General features: G+C 43.8%; 1 protein-coding gene across 2 annotated transcripts in view; it reads right to left on the reverse strand.

Annotated features, from left to right (window-relative positions):
- Window positions 1-1,372: 1,372 nt before the first annotated feature.
- The window catches only part of DDX24 (DEAD-box helicase 24), a 33,005-nt gene continuing 12,616 nt past the window's right edge, over window positions 1,373-21,761 (reverse strand). For both annotated transcript variants that reach the window (XM_003832808.6, XM_008958240.3), the window contains exons 3-9: window positions 12,530-13,054; window positions 11,351-11,504; window positions 10,538-11,053; window positions 8,256-8,331; window positions 5,429-5,617; window positions 3,454-3,583; window positions 1,373-1,918 (exon numbers count right to left, since the gene is read on the reverse strand). In XM_003832808.6, the coding sequence (XP_003832856.1) occupies window positions 1,647-1,918; window positions 3,454-3,583; window positions 5,429-5,617; window positions 8,256-8,331; window positions 10,538-11,053; window positions 11,351-11,504; window positions 12,530-13,054 (1,862 nt within the window). In that variant the 3' untranslated portion in view covers window positions 1,373-1,646. The remainder of the gene's footprint in view (window positions 1,919-3,453; window positions 3,584-5,428; window positions 5,618-8,255; window positions 8,332-10,537; window positions 11,054-11,350; window positions 11,505-12,529; window positions 13,055-21,761) is intronic.

Consider the following 21,761-nt stretch of genomic DNA (forward strand, 5'->3'; position numbering starts at 1 on the left):
GGCCCTGGGCAAGTCTCAATCACTGGGTGTCTACATGCTCAGGTACAAAAAACACTATTAAGACTTATAGATGGGCACAGTGGCTCACACCTGTAATCTCAGCACTTTGGGAGGCTGAGGCAAGAGGATCACTTGAGGGCAGGAGTTTTGAGACCAGCCTAAGCAACATAGTGAGACCCCATCTCTACTAAAAAAAAAAAAAATTCAGCCAGATGTGGTGGTGTGTGCCTGTAGTCCCAGCTACTTGGGAGGCTGAGGCGGGAGGACTGCCTGGGCCCAGGAGTGTGAGGTTGCAGTGAGCTGTGATTGTGTCACTGCACTCCAACCTGGGCAACGGAGCAAGACCCTGTCTCAAAAAAAAAAAAAAATTATTTCTCAGGACCTTCAAGACTAAATGCTAATTAGATAAAAGTGCCAACCATGAGGCTGAGAGAGGCTAGCTACTTAGATCTTGGGGTATCTTGGTCCCTTTGTGTATCCTCTTCAATTCCCTAGCACCCCTTGAACTAAACAGCTGTATTGTATTGTGCCCCGACGAATATCTGTTTGGAAGCCAGACAGCTGTGCAGAAATCTATGCTTCTCCCATGGTTGTGGGAGTTGTGGATACTCACCTACACTGATCCAGACAAAGCTGGGGCAGCATCGGGAAGTCCCTAGTTCCCTGAGCACATATTTATACCAGGCTGACCAAGCCTTGAGTTCCTCTTCTCCCAAGGAGCTCAGCTAAGGGAACACAGCATGGCAAGTGCTATGAAGAGGGTAAGCACGGGACACTAAGGGAGCCCCAGGAGAAGCACTGCTTCCCCTTAGAGGCTCAGGACTAGAGGACCCATGGCAGTGCTCCAGGATGGAGAAGGCCAAAAGGCAATCCAGACCGATGGAAAAGCCTATTCTGCACAAAGGCTCAGGACAAGAGAAGGGGTGCATGGAACTGTGGGCAGAAGCCTGCTCTGTCACAGAGGAGGGAGTGGAGACAAGGCTGGGGCTAGATCCTGAGGGCTTCACACGCCAGACCTAGCGACTGTTACTGTTGGCTCTGTGATGTGAGGGAAGCCTGAAGACAGCAACCTCATCCCTGCCCACCTCACACGGTGGCTCGGACAATACCCAGGAGAGTGGAGACAGCTAAGGAGCTATTAGGGTGCTGCTCTGGGTAAAGCAGGAACATGCACCTCTTGAACATTCCAGCCTCTTGCTCCATCCACACTGTCCAATCTTGGCCTGCAGCCAGAGGCCTGACACTATTCCTGTCCTTTCAAGGGCTTAGCATTGTGCTGGCCCAGGAGAATCACTAAGTTAATAATGAAACAAACTACACCACCACCATCTTCTATCTTAAAAAAAAAAAAAAACCAGGATGACACAATGGCTCTGACCATTGTTTTTAATTTATGAAATCAAGTTGAACACACAAGAAGCCTATAAACACTGCAATACAGAAAAATTAAGCTGCTGCATTGAATTCTTACTCCAAAACAATGCAAATCTGCATGAGGTCTCTCCCGCTATGGGTGTGAGTGGAAGAGAGGGAGACTTTTTTACCTGGGGTTGGTGGTGGAGTGAAACACAAAGGTGGGAGAGGTTTTGCAAATAGCCAGAGAACAGAAACCAATGTGCAGTCACTGACACACTTGACCAGGGCAGTTAATTTGCACTTGTACTTGGCTGTGGCTGTTTCGGCTGCGGCTCCTTCGGCTTCTTTGTCTTCTTCTTCTTCTGCTTGGAGAGACAGCTCAAAGCAGACTCGCTCTTACTTGGGGCAGACACAAGCAGGGGTGGCTTGCCAGACTGAGTGGGATACTTGGTTTTCTGGCTCTCCGTAAACAGTGGCTGGGACAGCAGGTGGCGCAGCTCCTTCTTCAGAACCTTCATCTGCTTTTGTCTCCGACGTTCTTCTTGCTGGTCAGCTTTTCCTCCTTGAAACACAATACAAAAAAGATCCTATTTACTATGGTTTGTAGAAACATTTTGTTTCCCTTGATGGGTAACACAGTGAAAAATGTTTTAGAACTACTTTAGGGAGGCAGGGTTCAAAAGTTCTCTGAAGAAGCTAGTGGTGGCTTGGCAGGGGCTGTAAATGGATAATGTCTAACCATTTGCGGGGGATACGCAGGACCGCTCTGGCCTTTTTTACTCCATAAAAATCCTCCAAGACTGGAATTATCTTTACAGATGAGGCAACTCAGGCTTAGAGAAGTCACCTGGCTCACATCACAGAGCCAGTCATCAGACAGAGCCCAGAACCCAAGTCTCCTGACTGAAGATCACTTTTCTTCCTATGACCCACCCACTTACTGCCCACCTGGGGTTTGGTGACTTCACAACTACAACCCCCCCACTCCCCGTCGCCCCAGGAGACACTGAATGCTTCTTTGTAGCCCAGCTCTCCTATGCCTTGCCACCAGTGCTGTGACTGCACATGGAGAGGCTGGCAGAGCCAAAAGGTTCCACCTCAGCCTGTCCTCAGGAAGGGAAGCCAGGGCCTCCACATCTTCGGCCCAAGCCCCAACCCTGAGCCACCAGGAATAGCTCACTGTCATCAAGCCCACTGGTTTGGCTCCTGGCTTCCATGCTGAGCAGACAGCAGTAAGTCTGCCTCTGAATTTGCTGACTTGGGCACCAAGGTGTCAACATCTCTGCTGAGCTGCATTCTTGGTGGTGTGGAAGGAGCATGGAGTTCTAGATTTGGTTCTACCACTTTTTAGACCAGGAGTTTTCTCAAGCAGGGACCGGGCAGATTCATCCCTGAAGCCTCAGCCTGTGGTCACATATAGAGTAGCAGCTCTGGAAATGCCTTGTGACAGAGCTGTTTCCCTGCACAAACTGCCTCTGCTGTGGTATCTAGTTTCCATATGTAAAAGAAGAGTACTTCCTGCTGTGTTCATGTCATGAAAGTGGAGAAGATCAAATGAGATAATGGCATGGAAGTGCTTTGTCAACTTGGAAGGCAGGTGTAGTAGGAACCATAATGACAAATAACTTAAAATGTAATACTTTCTATTTGCCAGGCAATGCTATAAGCGCTTAACATTTTTTAACTCAATCAGTCTTCACAACAATCCCATGAAGTAGGTAGTTGACTACTTCCATTTTATGGAGGAGAAAGCTGAAAACACAACAGGGGTTAAATAACTTGACTCAGTCACATAGTTAAGGCAATGAGCCGGCATTCTAACACAGGCAGCCTGGCCAGAGAGCCTGCTCCCTTCCTCACTGTACTCCACTGCCTGTCCATGTAAGAGGAGGCAGCTGAGGGCACAAGACAGAGACAGAGGAAACAAAGACTGACCGAGGGCAGTAGGCTCATCTGGGACCAGGGCCTGTTAGCAAAGAGGGGGAAGGACGCCTTGCTGATTTTGACAAGACCCACAGTAGTAGAGATGGTTCCAACAAAGCAAAAGTTAAAGAGAGATTTCAACTTCCTCAATTCCCATCCCGCCCAAGGGCTTACCCTTATACATGTCTTCTTCCAGCTCAATCTCCAGGGCAGCCGCTGCCTGCTCAATCCAAGAGTTGTGCAGGCAAGCCTGGAAGTTCCGATACTCAGATTTCTCAATCTGTCGAGCTAAACGGATTCGCTCCTGGGGGGAAGTAAAAGAAAATATTCATCTGAAATAGAGTTCAGGCCTCTGGGAAGCAAAGTCTCACTTGAGTTGTGTTTGTGTGTTTAAGGCAGGTATCACTCTGCTGCCCAGGCTGAAGAGCAGTGGCATGATCATGGCTCACTGCAGCCTCAACCTCCTTGGATCAAGCAATCCTCCCACCTCAGCCTCCCAAGCAGCTGGGAGGCACCACCATGCCTAGGTAATTTCTTTTTTTTTTTTTTTTCGTAAAGACAGGGTCTCAACTGTGTTGTCTAGGCTGGTCTTGAACTCCTGGGTTCAAGCAATCTTTCCACTTCAGCCTCCTAAAGTGTTGGGAATACAAGCGTGAGCCACCGTGCCCAGCAAGTAGTGTTTTTAAAAAGCTCTTGAGCCGGGCATGGTGGCTCACACCTGTAATCCTAGCACTCTGGGAGGCCAAGGCGGGCGGATCACCTGAGGTCAGGAGTTCAAGACCAGCCTGACCAACATGGAGAAACCCCGTCTCTACTAAAAATACAAAATTAGCTGGGCATGGTGGTGCATGCCTGTAATCCCAGCTACTTGGGAGGCTGAGGCAGGAGAATCACTTGAACCCGGGAGGCGAAGGTTGTGGTGAGCCAAGATTGTGCCACTGCACTCCAGCCTGGGCAACATGAGCAAAGCTCCATCTCAAAAAAAAAATAAAATAAAAAATAAAAAATAAATAAATAAAAAGCTCTTGAGATCAGTGGTGAGATGCAGTTCAGTTCCTATTGAAATGCATTTATTTTGTTTCCTGATAAAAGCCCAGTGGGCAACCATTACCCGTCTGTGTGTACACATCTAAACACAACTGCCAGCTTTCCCAAAAATCAACCTGAACAGCCACATCCTTTGAAAACCCTTACTGGTTTGACTGCCAACCTATAGGTAACCAAAGTGAAGTCTTTACGCAGATGCCACAGCTTGCTTCCACAGCTGAGCTAAGATAAAACATCTCTAGAGGGTTTTGGGGTTACATTGCAGTGGCAAAATGAGAAGGATCTTGTGATGTGGGGAAAGAAACCACGGGAAGCCTGGGTGGCTCCTAATCCTCCTTACTAATGGGAATTCTCTATGATTTCCACTTTTCCATCCTTATCTCCACCCTATTTCCCCACACAGCTAATATTCCTTTTGAGCCAGAGAAGCCAACATTCCTTGAACTGTGCCATGCTTTTGCTCCCTCAATTCCTGGAATTCCACCTCCTCTGTACCCTTCCACATCTTTGCCAGCAGGAGGCTGGGATAGAACCTCTTCTCCTCCCAATGTAACCATATGCCCAGTAATTCCATACTGCTCCACTGTACCTGAACTTTATTCACAGCTGGCAAACCTCTGGGAAGGAGAACCCACCCCACTTTGGTCACTAATACAGTGTCCCACGGTAAGTGGCACCTACCTGGGGAATGCCTGCTGAGTTAAAACCCAAAAGACAGAATTTACTGGCACCTGCTCCAGGGATGTGCCAAACCTGTAGCATCTGCCTCAGCAAGAAACACTAACCACACTGTCTACAACCCTCTGACAGGATATCCAGACAGCCATGACCACTGCACTGTCTGGTGAGGAGGGGGGACTTCAGGGCCAGAGAAGGAAGAAATGGTTCAGGGAGAAAATGCCTCCCACCTTCGGTCACTCCCCTTTTCTCCCTTTTCCCAGGTATGTTGCTCTCAGTCCTATCTACAAGTCTCCTTGTTCAGCTGTTGGCAGAACCATTCCTTAGTTTTCAAGGGTTATGCTGCCAGAGTCCCACAGCAAGGTGTTCTGCAAGGGAGCAGCACAATCCCTTCATTAGCACTGGGGTTTTAACTGCTTTCTACCTTGACCACATCCATGTATTTTGTCTGCACGGGGAACAGTGGGATGTCCTCATCTTTCTTGAGCGTTTTGTAAATCTTCTTAAAGTTGATCACATCCTCAGGCCCAATGAGCATCAGACTGAGGCCTTCATTGGTAGCTCGAGCAGTTCGACCACTTCGGTGGACATAAATCTCCGAGGTACGTGGGACCTGCCACAGGAAGAACTGGGAGATCAATACATGGCCACTGCCAAACACTGGTCCTCTCCTCAGGGCCACATCCCCAAACCAGACCCTCCTACCTCCCAGCCAGGCAGGTAGAAACTTCTGCAGCATTGTAGAGCAATCTAGCCCTCCTCTCTTAGTCCCACATTCAAAATGTTCCCAGGTTTAGCCCATTCACTGCGCAGGCTCTTCCCTCCCATGCCCCTGACCCTGGTTCAGGTCCTCAGGACCATGCAGCCAGACCACAGCAGTTACTTCTTATCCAGGATTTAAGCAGCCCAGCTCCACAGACCATGTTAATCCCTGGGTTATACGGTCTCTACTCCTATATATATTTTATCCATAGATAATGTGGCATGGTTGCTAACACACCCACGGAGCCCCTGGCACACACCATTAATCAAGCACAACAGTCTTCTCCACTGGGCCCAGATAACATCTAGGTATCCTTTTCAATACAGTACTTTAAGTAGCCACTATGAACTGTTCATAAGAGTTCTAGAAATGAGATTTGCCTTTCTTTACTTACAGGATAAAGGCCCAACTCTACAACCTGACACTCAGCGCCTTTAGTGACTTGCCCTCAACTTACCCCTCCAGCCTCAGCAACTATTCCTTTCCCAACACATCCCCTCTTCTCACTGTGAGCCAAGTGCCCCTGAACACTGCCCATTTCTTTGCTCCTTCCTTTAATACCTCTACATGTCCAAATCCTCTTCACCCTTAAATGCCAGGCATGTTTTTAGAAAGTACTTTCCAACCTCCCAAACTAGAAGTTACCTCTCTCTTCCATTGTATTTTGTAATTTTCTAATACCTTCTGCCTTAAATTATGGCTGTGGTCATCTCACCTCCTTTGCTGGATCCAATACTTCTTAGGGGCTGGGACTGTATTTGATTCATCTTGACTCCACAAAGGCTGACCCAGCTCCTTCCCCAAAAAAGGGAAGACTATAGAGATTTGCTAAACCAAAATTAGCACCTGTGATACAGTGAAATATGTATTTGCTCTTCATCCTGTTTCCTGGCAAAGGAATCTCAAAAGTAATGTCTTTTTGTATGCTAATGACAAACTATTGACTGATGGCTGATAGCCCCCCAGGAAGTTTCAGGATGGGGGCTGGTCACCAGAAAGGCCAAGGCAGGATTAGAAGGTTGAGACTTGCAGCACTACTTCCTAAAGGCCAATGGCTTAATTAATCATCTTACCCAATGAAGTCTCCATAAATATTCCTAAAGGACAGAGTTTGGAGAACTTTTGAATAAGCTGAATATGTGGACATTCCTGGAGGGTGGTGTACCCAGGAGGGGCATGGCAACTCCATGCTCCTTCCCCTGTACCTCAGCCTATACATCTCCCCATCTATATTCTTTGTAATATCCTCTATAATAAACTGGTAAATGTGTTTCTTTTAGTTCTGAGAGCTGCTGTAGCAAATTAATTGAACCCAAAGCGGGGGGTCATGAGAACCCCAACTTGAAGCTGGTTGGTCAGAAGTTCCAGAGGCCCTGACTTATCGACTGGTTGCGGGGAAGAGGGACATCTTGAGGGATCTGAGGCTATCTCCAGGAAGACAGCATCAGAAAATGAAACTAAATTAGAGGATACCCAGCTGGTGGCTACTGCTTGATATGTGGTGAAAAACGCCCACACATTTGGTTACAGAAGTCTTCTGTGTTGATTGTTGTTGTGAAGTGAGAGAATGGGAAAAAGCACTGTGAGTTTGTTGTTTCTCTGAAACAGCAGCCTAAAAGATTTTTAAAAGCACAAAGAGGAATTAAAGAGGAAAAATAATAATGCCATACCAGCTACCATTTATTGAGTACTTACACTGTGCTACCGGCTTCATCAGCATCAGCTCAATTTAATTCTCAGGATAACCCTATGGGGTAGCTAGTTGTTACTTCCAGTTTACAAACAATGACACTGAAACCAGAGGTACTAAATAACTTGCCTAAAGCTAACCAACTACGAAGCAGCAGACTGGGGATTCAAAGCCTGGCAGTCTGGCTCCGGTGCCCATACTCCTAACCAAAATTTTATGCTGATATTCACTAGATGCACACACTAATATTACTGCTACTATCAATGGCAGTTAACATGAGTAAGTGCTTGCAATGTGCCAGGTGGCTTCTTAAGCTCTTTATACTTAGTAACTTATTTTACCTCAATAAGAACCCTAAGAAGCAGGTACTCACTGCCATTTAATACATGAGAAAACTGAGATACAGAGAGATTACATGACTTGTTCAAGGTTACACAGCTGGGATTTGAGCCCAGAGAGATCTAAACTACCACACTCTTCTATTAATACTTCTCTACATCAGGGTAACCAATTACATGCTTAACTTATGCCCATTTCACAGAAAAAACTAAGACTCTAACCTGACAATATCAAGTAGCTTGGAGAGAAGGGCTACTTGACATGAGACAAAGCAAGGTTTTCTGGAGACCAAATCTCAGCAGTGTTGCAAAAGTGGGAGTAGTGGGCACTCGATGCCAGTGGTATTCTCTGATGCCAAGAGCCTTGGAACCAAAAATTCCTCCTCCCTCCCCCAACCTTTGCCTTAAAAATTCCCCACTCAGTGCAGGCAGATGCCTATAAATTTTCAGATGCCCCTACCTGGTAATGGATGACATGCTGGACTTTAGGAATATCCAGACCCCGAGCTGCCACATCTGTTGCCAAGAGAACACAGCTGGGGTAGAGAGAGAAAGCTTATTAATAATAACTAACAGCTATCTTTAATCAAATTCTTACCAACTGCTGAGCATCCTAAACATTACAGTCCTTACCAATACTCTGTAAGATATCACTTGTATACCCTTTTACAGAAAAACTGAGGCTCGGAGAGATTAACTTCCCAAGCTATCTACATGGCTATTCAGTTGTGGAGTCTGGATCCAAATTTGGGACTCATTGATCCCAACCAACATGCCATACTCTGCAATGATAAAGACTCCCTCCAGTGAGTTAAATGAGGCCATACATATTCTGGGTCAGTGACTCCTCTCCTAGCACCCTCTCATTTACTTCCTCCCAGTGGCACACAGACTTCCTTGCTCTTCCCCAAACAAACCAAGCATGCTCTCACCTCCAAGCCTTTGCACTTGCTACTCCTTAAGGCCTTAAAGGGTCTTGCCTCAGATGTCCATATGACTCACTTCATTACTTTCTTCAGCTCTCTGCTCAATTCTCACTTCATCAGAGAAGCCTCCCTGACCACACATACCCAATCTCTTTTCTCCAACCCCTGCTCGACTTACTTCTTAGGATCACTTGGCAGACTGTGGGCTTACTTTGCAATTTATTATCTCCCTCTACTAGAATGTAAGCTTCATGAGAGCAAGGACTTTGCATTACTCACTGCTGTTATCACCACCACATAGAACAACATCTGGTTCATGGTAAGCACTTGATAAATGTGTTGGATGATGTTTCTCAATGTGTGGTTCATGGAAAGTCAAAAGTACTTGAGGTGCTTCAAAACATAAGACTCTGGCCCTTCAGGGTCCTCACTCCCTGCATGTCTGAGCTGAGGCCGGGAAATGCAATGCAAATCCTAGTTTGTAAAACATTAAACTACTGCTCTGGATCAAGGTCAGCAAACTTTTTCTGTAAAGAGCCAGACAGCATTTCCAGCTTTGTGAACAACACAGTCTCTATGGCAACTATTCAACTCTGCCGCAAAAGAGGATACTGACAATACATAAATGGGTCTTGCTGTGTTCCAGTAAAACGTCTACTAAAAAAACAGGCAGCAGCCAGGTGTGATGGCATGCATTGGTAGTCCTAGCTACTTAGGAGGCTAAGGTGGGATTGCTTGAGCCCGTGAGTTCAAGTCTAACCTGGGCAACATAGCAAGACCCCATCTTAGAAAAAAAAAAGGGCAGCAAGCAAGATTTGGCACGAGGCCTATAGTTTGCCAAGCCTTGTTCTAAGCTAATCTCAGTAAACCACTGATACTACTTAACCAATTTTTAAAAACCAGTAAATCAAACACTTGTTCTAGAAACTAATTACCCCATGACCTGACAAAACACTGGCAAAAGACACTTTGTAGTCTGCCTCAACTTTCCAGGCCCTCATCTTGACAATCTGCAACCCATTCCCTGAGCATCAGTCTGGTCCAAAGGCAGATGGACAAAGACATCAGGAATAAGAAATAACATGGGCTCTGAGGTCCGACAGGCTTGTCTGAGGCCCAGCTCTACCACTTCCAGGCAGAGAAACCTTGGGCACACTGATCAGCTTTTCTAGACCTCATTTTTCCATCTATAAATGAGAATAGTGATAATGGTAATAAGTAGTAAAGGGACTAGAAATTATTAAAGCTAACATTTAGCAATATATACATACTATGTGCTAGAAACTGTTCTAAACACTTTACACGCATGAATTTACAATCAATCTTCATAACAACCCTAGAATGGGTTCTATTATTATCCCAATAATGAGAAAATTAAAGTACAGAGAAATTAAATAACTTGACCACCTAAGGAGTGACAGAACTAGGATTTGATTTCAGGCATTCTGGTTCCAGGATCTGTGCTCTTAACCATGAATCTATTCTGCTTCCTCTTAAGGATGTTAGGAGAGTAACTGAATGTGATTCTGAATCTAAAGTGCCAGCATAGGACCTAATCTATTGTCTATACATTCAATATTATGTATTGTCACCCATATTCATTAGTATTGAAGTTTCTGTATGGCATTTAACAGCAACCAAATTCACTAAATGACAGTAACCTTGCCAAATGCTGTGCAAAAAAAAAAGGCTACCTACTACTGAGACAAGGCCCCTATGACAGAAGGTGGCTTTTCTACCATTTCCCCACCATCCTGACCCCTTTTACCCCAGTAACTAACTAGAGGTTAAGCCTCTGGGGACAGTCCTAACTTACTCTTCCAGACGGGCAAACTGCTCCAGGTTTCTGAGCCTCTGCTTCTGGTGCATACAGGCATGCAGGGTCAAGGGCATGATATCAAGGACTTTGAGGAGCCCAGAGAGGCGTTTGATGCAGGAAATGCTGTTGGCAAACACTAAGCTGCGGCCTGGATACTGCATCAGGAAGTAGTACAAGTAGAAGTCTTTCTCATCAGTCTCACAATGGATCTTGGTCTCTGTTAGCGTCTCCACCGTGGCCTCATTCCTTGTGAGGTCAATGACCTTGGGCTTGCCCCTCATGCCAATTTTCTGCATAAGGAGGTCAAGTTTGGCTGTTTTATCCATTTTCTTGGTGTGCTTCTTATGAAGGATTCGAGCAGGAGCCTGATGCACCAGGGTGAGTGTGGCAGAAAAAACAAGCGTTTGTCTCTTTGGGTTGTATTGGGAGTCATTGAGCATCTCTAGCAGCTGTGAGAGCTCAGCAAAATGGCCTTTCTCAACCATCCGGTCAGCCTCATCCACTACCAGGCACCTGCAGATCCAGAGAGACCCATATCATTGGTCAGCAGCGGGTTAAGAGGAATCATCTATAGCACACCCTACACTCATCCTAAACACACACACACACACGTACACACCCTACTACCACCACCACCATCAGGCCCTCAACTAATCTCCCTCATGCACTCTTGGCTTTCTAAAGGCCAGGGTCTGGATGATACCACACCATAGTATTCTGCGATGGGAAGAAGGCATTGCCCACACCATGTCACCTAAGGCTCATTTCAGAAAAGGCAGTGAGGGGGAAAAGAGAAGTGCCATCTATTACCTGAGCTGCCGAAGGTTCCTCAAATGATAATGCTTTTCTTTAATTAATTCCCACAGCCGGCCTGGAGTAGCAACCACAATCTCAGGACGACGGTTCAGCATCCTCTGCTGTTTCTGCGTGGACATTCCACCAACCAAAATAGCAGTTTTAATTCCTATGGGACAGAAAACATAAGGGACACTTATTCAATCTGGGTGATCATTTTCTTACATGGCTGACACAGGCACCCCAGATTAGCAGAGACAGACATCAGCACAGTGTAATGCTCTAGAGCTAAAAGAGCAGGCCTGGCCAGACTGTTGACGCCACTCCTAGAGGGCTTACCAAGTCTTCTGTGATCTGGGCTCTACTTCTTCAGCCTCATTTCTTTTCTACTCCCTCCCCTCCAACCACACCAAAGGGGCTGAATTTGAACCCAGGTATGCTTACCTCCAAAGCTCTGGGAAAACAGAGCACTGGGGCACCATAATGCTGGGAGGAATATGACCTGCAGCTGTGCTACACCTCTCCTAGGAAGCCCTTCCATTCCCTCAATTAGAATTATTCTGAAAGATCCACTAATGCCCTGTTGTTTTCATCTCTGGTGCAGAAGTTCTCATAGTATCATGCGGGTAAAGGGCTTAGCAATAGTAACAACTTGGTAATTAATTGCTGCTTTTATTATAAAATTAAGATTCCCAGAGTGAAGCCCTTCCCAGAGTGAATTCCCTGAGAGAATTAAATCCTAATTGCTTAGAGCAGGGATCAGCCAACTTTTTCTGAAAGGGTCACTAGTGAACATTACTGACCTCATAGGCCAGATGGTCTCTGTCACAACTATTAACTCTACTCAACTTCACCTTTGTAGTACAAAACCAACCACAGACAATATAAAACCAAATGGGTGTGGGTGTGTTCCGGTAAAACTTTATTTATAAAACCAGACAGTTTGCTAATCCCTGCCCTGAGCATCTACTGTATCCAATAAATTTCCTATGCATCCACAATGGCACCAACTATGTATTATCCTTGAGGGAACTGAAAAAATGTCACTCAATCAATTTTCTGTAGGGCTTAATTGTCTGGCTTATAGATGAGAGTGGCTTACCCTAGAGGGCAGGAGCCACAGCTCATTCATCTTTACCAACGAGCATTTGGGATTTGCCTAGAAAATATTTATTAAATGGAACTAAACCTCACCTGTAAACCTGGCCACAGCATCAATGTGCTGTTTGACCTGGACAGCCAGCTCTCGAGTGGGAGTCAGAACCAGTCCAAGCAGAGGACGCTTTGGATATGCCTTACAGGTGGCGCTTTTGTCATCCAACTCTTGTTTTAGATTTCCAGTCTGCTCTTTAACAAGATTTTCCTCCTCACTCTCATTCTGTTTGGGAACAGGTTTCTCCCTGATCAGGGAAGAAGGCCCTTCACCAGCATCATCGTCACCAAAGAGCAACGCCTGGTCTGAGACAGTGCCTCCAGTCTTGGCTCTGGCCTCGGCTGCAATATCACTGGGCAGTGCTTCACTCTCAATTACAGTATCGTCAGGCAATGCATCAGACTCAGCTTCAGCCTTGCCTGGTGATCTAGTCTCAGCTCCGGCCTCAGTTCTGGTCTCTCCAGGTGGTGCTTCGGTGTTACTTGGAGGAGGGGCAGCATTCCTCTTCTGCCACTGCAACACCACATGAATCATTGGGATGGCAAAGGCAAGAGTTTTCCCACTTCCTTAAAAGTAAAAAAACAAAACAAAATAAAAACAGTGTGAATCAACAGATGAACATACTTTAGTCTGGAATTCATTCTTTTGCACAGAATAAGGTAGCCAAGTGCCACCCTGACCGACCCAAAGCTCCTCCACTCTACACAGATTTCCCCAGAAGGAACCAGAAGGCACATGTAAATTAGAACCCGAGGAAAAGTATGGCAGGCTAGCACTGAGGTCTTAGGTCACCAGTAACGAATTACAAATGTCCAAGAAATGAAACAATAAAGAGAGAAAGGGCAAGTTTTGGGTGTATGTGTTGTTTCTGTGAGGAGCAGGAAACAGTAATCCATACAACACTTTCCCAAGACTTTTCTTTGGTGAGAAAGGAGTAAAAGAAAATTTTCTTAAGTTTTCAGAAAATGTAAATATAAAACTTTTGTCTATGCCTGAACATTTTCAAACTGGCCTTTGAATGTACACAGAGTCCAAATCATCTGGGTGGTCAAAACAAAACATCTCAGGCTGAGAATTTAAAGAAGTTCCAAAGTGATAATGCCCTAGGCAGAAGCCAATAAATGCTTTCTCGAGGGAGAAACCATTATCATACATCTCCAAAAATTTTCACAATTTTCAAAGGAAATAAGCAGCTCTCAGTAAAAAATAACCACACACACACAAATAAGATACTATAAGGAAAAAAGAGAGCAAAAACAGACACATGAAACTTTCGATAAGAAGAACAGCAGACTTATCAGAAACAATGAAAAGCCGGAAGACAGTGTAGCAATATTTTTTATTTGAATGCCTAAAAATAAAACCCTGACAAACCCTATACCCAGCAAAACTCTCTCTCAAAACAAAATGTGAAATAAAGACTTTAGGCATATAAAAGCTGAAATAATTCACCAGCAGCAAATGTGAGCTATCAGAAATATTAGTCTTTCATGCAATAGCAAAGATAACATAAAATGAAAATCTGGATGTACCCAAAGAAATAAAGAGCAACCGAAACAGTAACTACGTAGGTAAATATTTAAAAACTTCTTTTTATGGCCAGGCATGGTGGCTCATGCCTGTAATCCCAACACTTGGGGAGGTCTAGGCGGGAGGATCAAGACCAGCCTGGGCAACATAGTGAGACTCCCATCTTTAAAAAAATTTGCCAGGCATGGTGGCACACTCCTGTAGTCTTCGAAACTTGGGAGGCTGAGGCAGGAGGATTGCTTGAGCATGGGAGTTTGAGGCTGCAGTGAGCCATGATCGTGCCACTGCACTCCAGCATGGGTGACAGAGGGAGACACTGTCTCTAAAAACAAACAAAAAAACAAAACCCCTTATTTTTCTTATTTAAACATCTTTAAAAATAACTGTTTAAAGCAAAGATAATAAAAATGTATTCTAGAATCTCTAACACGTATGAAGTATACAACAAAAAGCACAAAGGAGGGGAGAAATGGAAAATACTCTTGTAAGGTTCTTACATTGTATGCGAAGTAGTAAATTACTTGAGGGTAAACTATAATAAAAGATATATACTATAAACCCCAAAGCAATCACTAAAAAGACGTTAAGAATTATAGCTAATAAGACAACAAAAAAGATAAAATGGTATCTATGCATATATATGTATTATAGTCCCTGTCCCTAATTCTTGACACAGAGCTTCTAAGAGCCTTTTAACTTTCTCAGTGATAGGGGCATCTTTTGTTGAAATATTTGGTCTTAGTCCTCTGTTGCTGATATAAAACCTTGTGATACCTTAAAAATATTTGTAGTAGTAAGAGCATCTTTTTGCATGTTAATAAGATGACTAGTGGCTGGAGTCCCTAGACAGCTTCAGGATGGGGGATGGAACTTTCAGCTGCCTCTCCCCACCAACCTCCAGGGAGGGAAGAGGGACTGGAGACTGAGCTCAGTCACTAACAACCAATGATTTAATCAATTATCAATCATGCCTATGCAATGGAACCTCCACAAAATCTCTAAACGATGGAGTTCGGATAGATTCCAGGGTGGTGTACCCAGGGACCATGAAAACTCCATGCCCTACCTCTCCTGACTTCCAACCCCACCCCATACCTTGCCCTAGTCATCTCATCCATCTGGCTGTTTCTCAGTTACATCTTTTATAATAAATTGTTAAATACAAGTAAAGTGTTTCCCTGAATTCTGTCAGGCATAGCAAAGTGCTGAACCTGAGGAAGGTGTTGTGGGAATACCCAATTTGTAGCCAAGCTGATCAGAAGTACCATTATTTGTGATTAGCATCATTAATGGGGGCAACCTTGTGGGACTGAGCCCTAAACCTGCAAGGAATGACACTAGCTCCAGGTAGATAGTGTCTGAATTGAACAGAATTGTAGGATAACCAGTTGGTGTCCACAGAGTTGCAGAGCTGGTTGTGAGTGTGGGAAAAACCCACACATTTGATGCCAAGAGTGTTCTGTGGGTAGAAAATCTTTTTTTTTTTTTTTTTTTTTTTTTTTGAGACACAGTCTTGCTCTGTCGCCAGGCTGGAGTACAGTGGCACAATCTCAGCTCACTGCAACCTCCACCTCCAGGTTCAAGCGATTCTCCTGCCTCAGCCTCCCAAGTAGCTGGGACTACAGGCATCTGCCACCACACCCAAGTAACTTTTGATTTTTTTTTTTTAGTAGAGATGGAGTTTCACCATGTTGGCCAGGATGGTCTCTATCTCTTCACCTCGTGATCTGCCTGCCCTGGCCTCCCAAAGTGCTGGGATTACAGGTGTGAGTCACTGCACCCGGCCTATGGGTAGATCTTAATAGTATCTCTCTCTCTGACACACACACACACACCCACACACACACACCCACACACAAATTCAGTGCCAAAGAAGGAAACAAAGAAGAGCTGGGACTAATAGAAAAGTAACAGATTTAAACCTAACCACTGATGCTGCTCCCGGGATCACTGCAGACGGGAGGCAGGACTAGATTGCAACTCCTGAAAGAGCAGCAAGGGGAGGCTTGCATTGTGAGTTTTAGCTCCAGATTGACTGCAAGAACAAACCAGTAATCCTGAGAGGAACCACAGACCCTCTGAAGGAAGTGGACTGCTCCAGCAGGACCCAGGAGACCCCCAAATACTGTGAGTGCCCCAACTGTGGAGAGGAGGGAGACTCTCCTCTCCCAAACACACACCCCCACTGGAGAAGGTGAAGGTCCGTTTGCAGGAGGTTTCTGACTTTACCTGGAGCTGAGTCAAGTTAGAGAGCTGAGCGAAATACAGGGGTAGAGGAAGCAGCAGAAAGGCCCTGGGAGCTCGTTGGGTCCCCAAGCAGCCCATTCCTGCCTGGCACCACAGGGATCCACTGGGAGGGTGGCCAGAGGAGCAGGGGGGCAACACTCCACAGAAAGAAGGCATTCTCTAGCCAAATTCTGTAACAATTTGATTTAACAATCTGAACAGGACCAGAAGCCTCCTGGCCAGAACTCGGGGGAGGGCATGAATCCAGACTTCACAGGCAGGGGAAGAACTAAAGCTCCTTTTCTTTCAGAGCTGGGAAGCAGATAACCTTGGGCAAGTTTTCAAGCCCTCCTCCTGGAAACAGACTGGGGCTGTTGGGGAGGACACGGTGGGAGTAAGACTGCCCTTCGGTTTGTGAGGGAGCTGGGTGAGGCCCATGACTGCTGGCTTTCCCCCACTTCCCTGACAACCTGCATGACTCACCAGAGGCAGCCATAATCCTCCTAGGTACACAACTCCAGTGACCTGGGAATCTTACCCCCATCCCCCACAACAGCCACAGCAAGACCCACCCAAGAAGAGTCAGAGCAGGCGTAGACCTGCCCCCACATGATGGTCCTTCCCTATCCACCCTGGTAGCAGAAGACAAAGGGCATATAATCTTGGGAGTTCTAGGGCCCTACCCACCGCTGGTCCCTCTCCATACTATAGCTGATGCTTTCTGGAAAGTGCCACCTCCTGGCAGGAGGCCAACTAACACAAAAACAGAGCATTAAACTACCAAAGCTAAGCACCCTCACAGAGTCCAACACACCCTCAGCCATCTCCACCGGAACAGGCGCTGGTATCCATGGCTGAGAGCCCCATAGACAGTTAACATCACAGGACTCTGTGCAGACAACTCCCAGTACCAGCCCAGAGTCGGGTAGATTTGCTGGGTGGCTAGACCCAGAAGACAGACAACAATCACTGCAGTTTGGCTCACAGGAAGCCACATCCATAGGAAAAGGGGGAGTACTACATCAAGGGAACACCCCATGAGACAAAAGAATCTGAACAACAGCCTTCAGCCCTAGACCTTCCCTCTGAAAAAGCCTACCCAAATGAGAAGGAACCAGAAAACCAACCCTGGTAATATGACAAAACAAGCCCCCAACAAAAAATCATACTAGTTCACCAGCAATGGATCCAAACCAAGAAGAAATCCCTGATTTACCTGAAAGACAATTCAGGAGGTTAGTTATTAAGCTAATCAGGGAGGGACCAGAGAAAGATAAAGCCTCAATGCAAGGAAATCCAAAAAATGATACAAGAAGTGGAGGGAGAAATATTAAAGGAAATACATAAAGAGAAAACAATAAAAAATTCAGGAAACTCTAGACATACTTTTAGAAATGTGAAATGCTGTGGAAAGTCTCAGCAATAGAACTGAACAAGCAGAAGAAAGAAATTCAGAGCTCAAAGACAAGATCTTCAAATTAACCCAATCCAAGAAAGACAAAGAAAAAAGAATAAGAAAAAATGAACAAAGGCTCTAAGAAGTCTGGGATTATGTTAAATGACCAAACCTAATAATTGGTGTACCTGAGGAAGAAGAGAATGCTAAAAGCTTGGAAAACATATTTGGAGGAATAATTGAGGAAAACTTCTCCAGCCTTGCTAGAGACCTAGATATCCAAATACAAGCAGCACAAAGAACACCTGGGAAATTCACTGCAAAAAGATCTTCACCTAGGCACACTGTCATCAGGTTATACAAAGTTAAGACGAAGGAAAGAATTTTAAGAGCTGTGAGACAGAAGCACCAGATAATCTATAAAGGAAAACCTATCAGATTAACAGCAGACATCTCAGGAGAAACCCTACAAGCTAGAAGGGACTGGGGCCCTATCTTCAACCTCCTCAAACAAAACAATCTTCAGCCAAGAATTTTGTATCCAGCAAAACTAAGCATCATATATGAAGGAAAGATACAATTGTTTTCAGATAAACAAATGTAGAGACAATTTGCCATTACCAAGCCACCACTACAAGAACTGCTAAAAGGAGCTCTAAATCTTGAAACAAACCCTGGAGACGTATCAAAACAGAACAACCTCTTTAAAGTATAAAGTAAAAATCACACAGGATGCAGAAATACAAGTTAAAAAGCAAAAACAAAAAAACAAAACTAAAGTACACAGGCAACAAAGAGCATGAGGAACGCAAGGGTACCTCACATTTCAATACTAACATTGAATGGAAATGGTCTAAATGCTCCACTTAAAAGATAAAGAACTGCAGAATGGATGCAGAACTCATCAACCAACTATCTGCTGCCTTCAGGAGACTCATCTAAGACATAAGGACTCACATAAACTTAAAGTAAAGGGGTGGAAAAAGGCATTTGATGCAAATGGACACCAAAAGCAAGCAGGGGTAGCTATTCTTATATCAGACAAAACAAACTTTAAAGCAACAATGGTTAAAACAGACAAAGAGGGACATTATATAATGGTAAAAGGCCTTGTCCAACAGGAAAATATCAAAATCCTAAACATATATGCACCTAACACTGGAGCTCACCAATTTACAAAACAATTACTAACAGACCTAAGAAATGAGACAGACAGCAACACAATAATAGTGGGGGACTTCAATACTCCACTGACAGCACTAGACAGATCATCAAGACAGAAAGTCAACAAGGAAACAATCGATTTAAACTATACCTTGGAACAAATGGACTTAACAGATATATACAGAACATTTCATCCAACAACTGCAGAATATACTTCTATTCAACAGCACATGGAACCTTCTCCAAGATAGACCATATGATAGGCCATAAAATGAGCCTCAATAAATTTAAGAAAATTGAAATTATATCAAGCACTCTCTCATACCACAGTGGAGTAAAACTGGAAATCAACTCTAAAAGGAGCCTTCAAAACCATGCAAATACATGAAAATTAAATAACCTGCTCCTGAATGAGCATTGGGTCAAAAACAAAATCAGTTTGTAAATTTAAAAATTCTTCAAACTGAATGACAATAATGACACAACATATCAAAACCTCTAGGATACAGCAAAGGCAGCACTAAGAGGAAAGTTCATAGCCCTAAATGGCTACATCGAAAAGTCTGAAAGAGCACAAACAGACAATCTAAGGTCACATCTCAAGGAGCTAGAGAAACAAGAACAAACCAAACCCAAACCCAGCAGAAGAAAGGAAATAACCAAGATCAGAGCAGAACTAAATGAAATTGAAACAAACAAACAAAAAAACAAAAGATAAACAAAACAAAAAGCTGGTTCTTTGAAAAGATAAATAAAATTGACAGACCATTAGCAAGATTAACCAAGAAAAGAAGAGAGAAAATCAAAATAACCTCACTATAAAACAAAACAGGAGATATTACAACTGAAACCACTGAAATAAGAAAGATCATTCAAGGCTACTATGAACACCTTTACACAGATAAACTAGAAAACCTAGAAAAGATGGATAAATTCCTGGAAAAAAAAACCCTCCTAGCTTAAGTCAGGAAGAATGAGATACCCTGAACAGACCAATAACAAGCAGCAAGATTGAAATGGTAATTAAAAAATTACCAACAAAAAAAAGTCCAGAACCAGACGGATTTGCAACAGAATTCTACCAGACATTCAAAGAACCGGTCCCAATCCTTTTGACACTATTCTACGAGACGGAGAAAGAAGGAACCCTCCCTAATTCATTCTATGAAGCCAGCATCACCCTAATACCAAAACCAGGAAAGGACACGACCAAAAAAGAAAACTACAGACTGATATCCCTGATGAACATAGATCCTAAAATCCTTAACAAAATACTAGCTAACCAAATCCAACAACATATCAAAAAGATAACCCACCATGATCAAGTGGGTTTCATGCCAGGGATGCAGGGATGGTTTAACATATGCAAGTCAATAAATGTGGTATACCACATAAGCAGAGTTAAAAACCAAAATCACATGATCTCAATAGATGGAGAAAAAGCATTAGACAAAATCCAGCATCCCTTTACAATTAAAATTCTCAGCAAAATTGGCATACAAGGGACACACCTTAATGTAATAAAAGCCTTCTATGACAAACCCACAGTCAACATAATACTGAATGGGGAAAAGGTGAAAGCATTCCCTCTGAGAACTGGAACAAGACAAGGATGCCCACCTACTCTTACCACTCCTCTTCAACATCGTCCTGGAAGTCCTAGCCAGAGCAATAAGACAAGAGAAAAAAAATAAAGGGCATCCAAATCAGTAAAGAGGAAGTCAAACTGGCACTGTTTGCTGATGATATGATCATTTACCTTGAAAATCCTAAGGACTCCTCCAGAAAGCTCCTAAAACTGATAAACAATTCAGCAAACTTTCCGGATACAAGATTAATGTACACAAATCAGTAGCTCTTTTATACACCAACAGCGACCAAGTGGAGAATCAAATCAAGAACTCGATCCCTTTTAAAATGGTTGCAAAAAAAAAAAAATACTTAGGAATATGCCTAACAAAGGAGTCAAAAGACGTCCACAAGGAAAACTACAAAACACTGCTGAAAGAAATCACAGACAACAGAAACAAATGGAAACACATCACATCCCACGCTCATGGATGGGTAAAATCAATATTGTGAAAATGACTGTTGCCAAAAGCAATCTACAAATTCAATGCAATCTCATCAAAATACCACCATCATTCTTCACAGAATTAGAAAAAACAATTCTAAAATTCATATGGAACCAAAAAAGAGCCTGCATAGCCAAAACAAGACTAAGCAAAAAGAACAAATCTGGAGGCATCACACTACCTGATTTCAAACTATACTATAAGCCCATAGTCACCAAAACAGTGATACTGGTATAAAAATCGGCACAAAGACCAATGGAACAGAATAGAGAACCCAGAAATAAACCCAAATACTTACAGCCAACTGATCTTCAACAAAGCAAACAAAAACATAAAGTGGGGAAAGGACATCGTTTTCAACAAATGGTGCTGGGATAACTGGCTAGCCACCTGTAGGAGAATGAAACTGGATCCTCATCTCTCACCTTATACAAAAATCCGCTCAAGATGGATTAAGGACTTAAACCTAAGACCTGAAACTATATAAATTCCATAAAATTAACATTGGACAAACCCTTCTGGACATTGGCTTAGGCAAGGATTTCATGACCAAGAACCCAAAAGCAAATGCAATAAAAACAAAGATAAATACCTGGGACCTAATTAAACTAAAGAGCTTCTGTACAGCAAAAGGAACAGTCAGCAAACTAAATAGACAACCCACACAGTGGAAGAAAATCTTCACAATCTATACATCTGACAAAGGACTAATATCCAGAATCTACAGCAAACTCAAACAAATCAGTAAGAAAAAAAAATCCCATCAAAAAGTGGGTTAAGGACATAAATAGACAATTATCAAAAGAAGATACACAAATGGCCAACAAACATGAAAAAATGCTCAACATCACTAATGATCAGGGAAATGCAAAGCAAAACCAC

Source organism: Pan paniscus, chromosome 15, assembly GCF_029289425.2.
Source record: "Pan paniscus chromosome 15, NHGRI_mPanPan1-v2.0_pri, whole genome shotgun sequence".
Lineage (NCBI taxonomy): Eukaryota > Metazoa > Chordata > Mammalia > Primates > Hominidae > Pan > Pan paniscus.